At 47.9% G+C, this 10000-nt stretch overlaps 1 protein-coding gene across 1 annotated transcript in view; it reads left to right on the top strand.

Moving 5' to 3' along the window:
* Positions 1 to 10000, top strand: part of piezo1 (piezo type mechanosensitive ion channel component 1 (Er blood group)) — a 128807-nt gene that overhangs the window by 30104 nt on the left and 88703 nt on the right. Inside the window, exon 3 of the mRNA XM_063188700.1 lies at positions 7812 to 7907. Within this exon, the coding sequence (XP_063044770.1) occupies positions 7812 to 7907 (96 nt within the window). The remainder of the gene's footprint in view (positions 1 to 7811; positions 7908 to 10000) is intronic.

The following is a 10000-nucleotide window of genomic DNA, read 5'->3' as shown; positions in this document are numbered from 1 at the left end:
ATTACACACATCATTTCACATATATTAACCATTTAGCACACACATACATACATTTAGCCAAAGGTATATCAAAGGTATACACACAAAGCCCTCAGAGCGCAGAACAGAGCAGAGCAGAGCAGTGAAAAGTGCCCAAAAGGAGTCAAGGAGTGTCAAAAGTCACTGTGAATGGTTCAGAGGGCAAAAAAGGCAACACTGTAGACCATAAACTAGAATTCCCCCCAAGCAAACTATGTGTGACACTAACTCACATGTCTCAGGCCCGGATCTTGTACAGGTTGGGAGTAGTGGTGTCGCGGGCTCAGTTCAGCTCTGCTCCGGGCCGGGGGCAAGGCTGTTGGTTTTTCCAGTGCACCAAATTACCGTCATTTCCTGAAGCTGTGGAGCACACGGCGAGCGACTGCAGAGGCATGTGGCTCTAACACCATGGGGTTGTGTGTAGTGTGTGTGTAGTGTGAAGTGTGTGTAGTGTGTGTGTGTGTGTGTGTGTGTGTGTGTGTGTGTGTGTGTGTGTGTGTGTGTGTGTGTGTGTGTGTGTGTGTGTGTGTGTGTGTGTGTGAGAGAGAGAGAGAGTCTGCCTAAAAGAGAGAGGGAGGTCTGAGTTAGGTCTCCATGCTGTATAGGGGATAATTGTGGCCCTGATTGCTCTTCAATTTCACTTCATATCAGCGCCAGTCAAGGCATGCGCTTATTGTTTTCTGTCATGGACATTTTACACCTAATAAGCGTGTCTGTACATACATGTGTATTTGTGCATGTGTTGGAGAGCTTTGTGTATGTGAGCTTGAGGTTGAGTGTAAGTATCTCTCTCTCTCTCTCTCTCTCTCTCTCTCTCTCTCTCTCTCTCTCTCTCTCTCTCTCTCTCTCTCTCTCTCTCTCTCTCTCTCTCTCCACATGTGCCTGTGTGTTTGTGCATGTGTGTGTAAGTGCCTCTGCGATCCGAGACACATATGTTCGAGGTGGTGGCTGATGTAATGCACTTGTCTCCCATATCACGCTCCTGATTTTGCAGAAACAGATTTAAAGGGCTTTTGCTGTCACTCCAAATGACTTCACGTGGTGGAAAATTCTAGAAGATTGTTGATCATCAGAGGGGACAGCTGAGGCCGGGGGAGGTAGCACAGTGCAGACCAGACCAGACCAAAGGGTGGAAAGATTTGAGTAATGGCCGAGCAGACTGAAATGGAAGGAAGAGTAAACAAATGAAAAGGAGGGCGAGAGGGAAAAAGCGGAAAGAGAGTCGTGCTGGGAAATATGTTAAGCTATATTTTGCGAAAAGTAAAAGTACGAGTTGTCGCTCAGCAGTTTCAGTTCAGTTTTATTGTGTGTGTGTGTGTGTGTGTGTGTGTGTGTGTGTGTGTGTGTGTGTGTGTGTGTGTGTGTGTGTGTGTGTGTGTGCGTGTGTGTGTGTGTGTGTGTGTGTGTGTGTGTGTGTGTGTGTGTGTGTGTGTGTGTGTGTGTGTGTGTGTGTGTGTGTATGTGTGTATTTGTGCGCAACTGCAGTGTTTCGCAGCTAGAAAAAAAGAATGTTAGAGTTTTAAAAATTGATCAAATTCTTTCATGACAGTTGACATTGAGATGAATGCTAAGCAAACATGGGACTTAGCTTTCACAGGGAGCTTAGCCACTGTCTGGAGTCAATCATTTGCTCAGGTACCATAGTTGAAACCCTATTCTGTATCGTCACAGCTAATGGCGATCCAACTAATCAACAAATAAACCAATAAATACAATACTTTTTGACTTTCTGCATTCTGTCATGCCTGTCATACCCTTTTATGACAATTTGTATTTTTATTCGCTAGTATGGGGCCTATAATGTTTCCAGTTCAGTTCTCTTCTCTGAGGCCTGAATGTAAATATGTTCCAGCATTCATAACTGTGCGTGATTGGAGACAGGCGGCAATAGCTCATTCCCACAGTCCTACTCCCTACTCTCTCTCTCTCTCTCTCTCTCTCTCTCTCTCTCTCTCTCTCTCTCTCTCTCTCTCTCTCTCTCTCTCTCTCTCTCTCTCTCTCTCTCTCTTTCTCTCTCTTTTTCTTTCTCTCTCTTTCTGTCTTTCCTTCAACTGGTAGCTATTATGTGTCTCCCCTTCTCCTGTTCTGTAGGTTTTTTCATGTGGTCGCTCGCCGCGCTAAAAGGATTACACCAAAATCACATTTTGAGGTTGGCCTCACCCCTTTGGCGAGGGACGACACAAACGAGCCGGTAAATGAGAGAAACGGTGAGAAAAAAAAGGTCCATGAAGAGAAAGCAGATACAGAGAAGGGGGAGGGGGGGTCACAGTGTAAAGGCCTCTTTGTGTTGTGTTTACCATTCTAAAGTTCCATAGTTGCTAAGGGTGTGTGGAGGGACACAGAGATGATGAGGCCCCCCAGCTAACACCTTCACGATCGGGCAGCTGACCGCTAGCTCTCCCTTATTCTCTGTCATCTCACTGACTCAGTACCATCGGCCTCATGTCCCAGTTCAGTGAGGAAGAGGAGTGTCCCAAGAGTGCTGTGCACTGCCCAGGTGCCAGTTCAAAGGCTGCTCCCTTTGAAAGTGAACTTGTGTGCCATTGCAGGCAGGTAGCATAGACAGGAGACAGGAGGTGATGAGATCAGACGAGAGGAGGTGAGGTGAGGGTAAGGGAAATGAGGTGGAGGGAGGTGGCACATTGGCCGATTGCTCCTCTCTCATAACCCACACCCACTCCGTCCACCCCCCGCGTTCACACGTCCTGTGAAAAACAGACCCCTGTATTGTTTCCCTTGTGCACGCTCGTGTCCAGCTGTGTTGCATAACTCATTTCCCACCCGTCCAGGCTAGCGCGGAGGCCTCTTGAGTGTCGCTCGCTGTCTGCACAACACTGTGCCGTACGTGCGGCTAGCTCCCCTCTCAGGCGCCGGACTCTACAGCAGGAGCAGCAGCTGTGGCCGGGTGGCCTGGACTGGATGAGACCTAGACGGGACGGGACTGGCTTCCTGTTTATGGAAAGTCAAAGTCATAGTAGTCAGACTTGGCTGTATTGTCCATTCTTGCCACATGTACAGTGCATTCTGCTAGCCTGGATATTGCGACTTCAAAGCTCTGCGTGCTTGGTAACATCAGAGTTCTCAGAGTATGGGATTAACCTGTGTCTATCAAATGCCCCTTATGATACTGGTTGAAGCAAAAACAAAATCAATTGTTCCTCTGACTTAGCCACTGGCAAGGGAGATCACAGAACATTTAGTGTATCTTTGACTTATATCCTCCCCGTTAAGCCATAGGAAATACTTGACTGGTCACAATTTGGTGTGGGGATTTGTCACAGGGAGTGTCACGGGAAGTATGGGCAGGCCCAGGCTAGTACAGTTGCAATACAGTCAATTACACTTTATAAAAAGCCACTAAACCGAGCGATTTAGGTACATGGTCCCTGGAGAAATGTGGGGTTTGGTGCTTTCCTCAACCTCAAGGTAACATTAGGCCACAGCTGCCCAGACATCCAAGAAGAAGATTTTTGCCAGGTCGAAAAAAGACCTATGCTACTAGGCACTATGCCAAAAACGATCATGACTTTTTTCCCATACTGACCAACATTTTTCTCATGATAAGTTAACAAATACTAAAAGGAGTAGTGATAAACTAATGATTAATAGGGCATGTGGTTGCACAAGCCTAAAAATGATATAAGGTTCACTTACAGTAACTGGCGTAATGTATGGTATAAAACTGATGTGGCGTAAAAGAAGAACTACACTACAGTCAGGTTGGGAGTTACCATACAAGAGAGGTGGACCACCACACGTGGCACATCCACCTCCCTTCACGCTCCGCTTCCGCTCAGTAGCACCCCGTGTGGGAGATCTGAGCCTAATTATTTCACACCTTCAAAGTCGACAAGGCTCTCTAACGTGTACCCTATTAAACTCCGCTGACACTTATAAACCTTTTTGAACTCCTGCTACTTTATTTTCGTTTACCGCCCCACCGTCCCCCCCGAAGCATGCTCCTGCTTGTGTTGCCACGACAACAACCGTGCTGTTTTTATACTGTATATCACCCGCTTTGCTTGGCTTACTTAGATGCCCCCTTTCCTGGCAGTAGCAAAAAAAACGCTTCGGGGCAACTCCTCGGCTTTCGGCACAGACAACAGGATTAGACGGAGCCTCTGTGAGGTGGGATTATCGGTGGCGGTGGAGCGTGGTGCAGCGTAGCAAGGCAAAGCCACAGGGATGTACCCGCTTGCCTGGCAGGCAGGCCTCAACGTCCTCCAGGAGGGTGAGGAGGGGATGAGGCGGTGAGAGAGAGGGTATCTGATGCTCTGCAGGGGGGGACACAGAAGAAATTCTTCACAGCGATGCCACCCTCCAATCCAAAAAAGGGTGAGGCGAGGAGGGGATGGGGAGGTGAGGAGGAAGGTGTCTGCAGGGGGATAGAGTGAGGAGGATTGATTTGGTAGTAGTCGTGGTGGTGGTGGTGGTGGTGGTGGTGGTAGTTTGGAAATTCTCCACAGCCCCTCCAGAAGGGTGAGGAGGGAGGCGAGGAGGTGATGGTAAGGTGAGAAGGGGTGGAGGGTGTCTGATGCTCCACAGGAGGGGACAGTGGCGATGAGAGAGGTGGCGGTATGGTCGTAGTGATGGGGTGGTTTGGAAATTCTCCACAGCCCTGGTCCCTCTCCAGGAGGGTGTAGAGAGGTGAGGAGACGATGGAATGGTGAGGTGGAGGGTGTCTGATGCTCCACAGGGGGGTGGCGGGAGGAGGACATTGAGGCCAGGAAGAGGTGATGATGTGCTGGGGGTGGAGTTGGAGGTGGTCTGGAAGTGCTCCACAGTCCCCTGTGGCAGTATGGTCTTAAATGTCTGGATAGTGCTGCTCGCCTGAATCTCTGGCATGGACACGTATAGTAGCAGCAGACATGGCCATAGCCAGAAGTTTAAAATAAGGGAGGTCCACAGTACGCGCACAGAATTGTTTTTAAAGGTACACAAAGGTGTAGGATGGTGCCCAGTGTATCTATTGCAACTACTATGCTGCTCATTGAAACTGTGCTGTTTGCCAATTTTGGTCTTTTCATGAATATTTGCTAAATAATAAACTGTGTATGGTAAAAAAGCCGCACTCCCGGATAAGTTTCTTGCAGCTGAAGAAGGCTTAGGCCGAAACGTCTGTCTGTCTGCCATGCTAACCCAGTATTAAAACTGCAAGAAACTGATCCGGGAGTGCGGCTTTTTTACTATACATGAACTTTGCTGTTTGCTCGCACCCAAAGACCTTGTAAGAAACTTTTCGGAGTTGAGCGCACTTTCTCTACTAAATAATAAACTAACATTTACTAGTATGACCAAGTATGACCATAATGATGAATGTTTAGAATTTGATAGTGGTGGTAAGTATTTGTGAAAATGGTAACTTTTGTGAATGGGCAACATTAATTCTGGAAATAAACTATTAAAGACATGCAAAAAATATGTATGCAAAAACTGAGACAAATTTTTCTCTAAAAATTAGGGAGGTCCGGACCTCCCTTACGTGGCTACGGCCATCGCAGCAGAGCAGGGCCACATTGAGTGCATGCGCCCACTCCAGGCAGAAAAAAATCAAATCTACGGATCTACGGTCTGTCCTTATCCTCTATTTTGCTGTCCTCATCAAAGACTTTGTTGTGTGTGTGTGTGTGTGTGTGTGTGTGTGTGTGTGTGCGTGTGCGTGTGTGTGTGTGTGTGCGTGTGCGTGTGTGTGCACGCATGCATGTGTGTGCCTGTGTGTGTTTGTGTTTTTGCCGGTGGCACTCTCGGTTTGCCATCCAGCTGTGCTTGTGGCGGAGAGAAAAAAATGGTATGCCTGGCGTGGGGTTGTTTTCCATGGGGTCTTTAGAGCTGCGCCATGCCCCCGGGTGGCACAGAGGTGGCACAAGATAATTAGCTCCCCTCCCCTCCCCTGGCCCCTACCCATACCCAACATACCCCCCTGAAACACCAAGCCTCCCTTTCCTTCCTCTCACAGAAAACACAGTCGTGCAGTGGTGCATCTCAGAGACATGGCTGGATTGGCCATATGGCATGCAGGGCATGTGACCGGTGGACTTTGGACTTGCTCTTCTCTCAGCGGTATGAGTCGTCATTCCACTACAGCAGGCTTCTTAGAGATAAACAGATTTAATTTAATAAAGCATGTTGGCTGTTGTGGCCAAAACAGGTCAAATGAGATGCCTGGTGGAGCGGTCTTGGCTGAAACATGCCAGGCCCAATGTTTTGACCTATCCCAACCGTGCTACGAGCCTCCATATTCCACTGAAGGGAATGGAAGAAAGATGACCGCAAGCCAGGATGGGATTGGGGTTGTGTGGGGTTTTTGGGGGCCCCACTTGATGGGCCAGAGATGAAATGATGTTCCCCCTTTTTCCATTCAATCAGAAGCACAGTGGGCGTTTTGGTGTTTTTATTGTTCCATTCATTCTGTTTTGGTGTGTCTCGGTCAGCCCATCTGCTGCTTTGTTTGTGTGTGTGTGTGTGTGTGTGTGTGTGTGTGTGTGTGTGTGTGTGTGTGTGTGTGTGTGTGTGTGTGTGTGTGTGTGTGTGTGTGTGTGTGTGTGTGTGTGTGTGTGGCGAGTGTGTGTGTGGCGTGTGTGTGTGTGTGTGTGTGTGTGTGTGTGTGTGTGTGTGTGTGTGTGTGTGTGTGTGTGTGTGTGTGTGTGTGTGTGTGTGTGTGGCGTGTATGTGTGTGTGTGGCGTGTGTGTGTGTGTGTGTGTGTGTGTGTGTGTGTGTGTGTGTGTGTGTATGTGTCTGGGTATGAGTTGATTGGCATTCAAGCTGAAATGCCACCGCATAAAAGCCAATGCTTCCTCATAAAATAAACATGGCCTCTCTGCTTTGTGGCGGTCAGTGTGTGGACCATTCAGAGGTGTAGCCTGACATTTACACAATTCACAATGTTTCACAAAATGTCCTGTGTATTTTCACTGTGGGACTGAGATCCTAAGGCCAGGGCCACACAGGATGTGCTACGTGACATTGTGTTACATTACATTACGTTGCGTTACGTTACATATTTTGTGGTCAATTCCATTTATTATAGTGGAAGGAAGCTCATTTTCACAACAGCATTTTTGTCTTAATGCATTCAGTCTAGTCTCGGGGTCCACGAATGTCAATATGATGCATCACAAACTGTTCTTAGGTAAGGTGCTGTGATCAATTCTGTTCCGTAGAGAAGAAAGATATCCTCCACGCTCCGAAAAGAACTAGTAGGTAGTAGGGATGGCACAAACCGCACCGAAAACCGAAACCGTACAATTCACACACATACCGAACCGAACCGTGCAATCCATCGCAAACCGCAATTCATGTACTGCCCAGAAAAATATGTAAAACATATTGTAGACAGATCTAGAACAGATTCTAGGAGTATCTTATCCAGTCTCTCTGATTAAAACATTAGCGTATAAGACCAAATCAGAGGATGACACAATTAAAATCACACCATTTTCTCATTATAAGCCTATACAAACCATATGTAGGATATTTAGTGATAAGTCCGATTCTATTAGCCAGTGCACCATTTATCATGAACTAAAAAAAAAGAACCGTAGAGAACCGAAAACCGTGACCTTGACACCGTGATATGAACCGAACCGTGAATTTTGTGAACCGTACCACCCCTAGTAGGTAGTAGACAAGAAAAAAAAGTCTCTGGAGCATCCTCAGATGTGGATATTTTACTGTTTTATTGGGCAAGCGGCAAGACGTGCGACAATCTCAATGTTTCGATGATCTCACGTCTCTTCTTCAGAGTCAATGATTAATTCTGTTCCTTCTGTGTTTTTTGTGCCTCCCCCAACAGCTTGCCTGTTTCGCTACAATGCCCTCTCCCTAGTCTACCTTCTCTACTTGCTGCTGCTGCCCTGGTTCCTCTGGCCCAACAAGCACACGTTACGAGGTAAGTAAGGGGAAACTGGATCCTGGATCCTCCACTACCGTACATCTGCAAACAGTTTGCATTGTTTCAAAGCAACAACCGCCCCCCTCCAACATGCACGCACATAATACATGCACACACACACAAACACACACACACAAACACACACACACACACACACACACACACACACACACACACACACACACACACACACACACACACACACACACACACACATATATGCACACGCATGCACGCGCCCATGCACACACACACACACACACACACACACACACACACACACACACACACACACACACACACACACACACACACACACACACACACACACACACACACACACACACACACACAGAGCGCACTCTACATACGTAACTGAAAAGTGTAGGCGGTTTGTTCTGGTTTATTTTTGTGCTGCTCACTTCTTAATGGTCTGCAAATAGTAAAATTGTTTGGCGTTTCATAATGTATGAAGCTGTATAACAGACTGTTTGCAGTCCCAGTTGCAAGCAGGCCGACCACAGCTATTTTTCCGATGCATGTTCAACAGAGCTCACTTAAGACGAGCAATCACAATCAGACATGCTCATGCCAAGGAGAACATCCCACCTTTCTCTCTCTCTCTCTCTCTCTCTCTCTCTCTCTCTCTCTCTCTCTCTCTCTCTCTCTCTCTCTCTCTCTCGCTCACTCTCTCCTACATCCCTCTCTCTTTGTTGCTATATCTTCCATGGGTCTTTTTCTCTTTCTCTGGTGTGCCTCGCTATCTGTATCTCTCTCTCTCTCTCTCTCTCTCTCTCTCTCTCTCTCTCTCTCTCTCTCTCTCTCTCTCTCTTTACTTTCCCTCTGCACCAGCCAGTCTCGTGAAATGCTTCAGCCCATGAAGTTTTCTCGTGAACATCCCACCTCTCTCTCTCTCTCTCTCTCTCTCTCTCTCTCTCTCTCTCTCTCTCTCTCTCTCTCTCTCTCTCTCTCTCTCTCTCTCTCTCTCTCCTTCGTCCCTCTCCCTCTTCTGCGTTCTCTGATGTTCCTCCTATTTCGCTATCTTTTTTTTTTTTACTTTCCATCTCGTGAAACGCTTCAGCCCATGAAGGTTTTGTCGTGCGGCTGCCAAAGCGATAGAGCCCCCAGTACAAAGAGGGCTTAGAGGGGTTCTAAGCGGCGGTTTAGAGCTCGACACCCTCTCTCATTAGAGCACCTGGCCGGTGTGGCATGCAGCGGTGCGCTTGCTCGCGCTGCTCTCCTGTGCTCTGGCACCAGTGATAATATTTGGTTAGGGATTAGGTTCGGCTCTGTGGCCTCGCCATGCTAGCTGCTCCCGGCTCACCTTTTTAAGTCGCACCGTGCATTTATACACAGAAGACACTGGTAGCCACCCTCCTGAATATACTGTACATACTCACACAGCCATAGACACAGTCACACACACACACAAGCACACATGCACACACATGCACACACACACACACACACACACACACACACACACACACACACACACACACACACACACACACACACACACACACATACACACACACAATTTGTATTGTGCTTTTAAATTTCATGCATGTGACTGCGCCAAGTGAGTTTGTTACTAGAACTCCACATTGAGGACAGGGATGTTAAGTCTAGGCCGTATTGGGAGTACAGCAGAGTTAGGCTCGGCAGTCCCTCTCTCCTCTCTGCGTAGGTTTTACTCTGTCTGGCCTGTCTGTCTGTCTGTCTGTCTGTCTGTCTGTCTGTCTGTCTGTCTGTCTCTCTCTCTCTCTCTGTCTGTCCCTCTGTCGGTCGGTCTGTCTCTCTCTCTCTCTCTCTCTCTCTGCCTCTCTCTCTCTCTCTCAGCTAAAACGGGAAAGATGCAGTACGTGCCGCAGATGAGTGATGGTGTTTGCCAGCCTGGGCTCAAACCATTAGTCTGTGATGTTCATAGAGTGCGGCCTGGCATCTGGCATGTGTCCTGATGTTGTGGGGGCGGTTGGTTGGTCGTTGTCATGTGGTGGTGCAAATCCACTGGGGATTTTCATGGTTAACTTTCATGGACCGTTACGGCAGAGCACTCTAGGGTCATTTTTGAACAACTTCCAACCTAT

This window comes from Engraulis encrasicolus, chromosome 22 (genome assembly GCF_034702125.1).
Source record: "Engraulis encrasicolus isolate BLACKSEA-1 chromosome 22, IST_EnEncr_1.0, whole genome shotgun sequence".
In the NCBI taxonomy this organism is placed as follows: Eukaryota; Metazoa; Chordata; class Actinopteri; order Clupeiformes; family Engraulidae; genus Engraulis; species Engraulis encrasicolus.
This window is presented reverse-complemented; position numbering and strand designations above follow the sequence as displayed.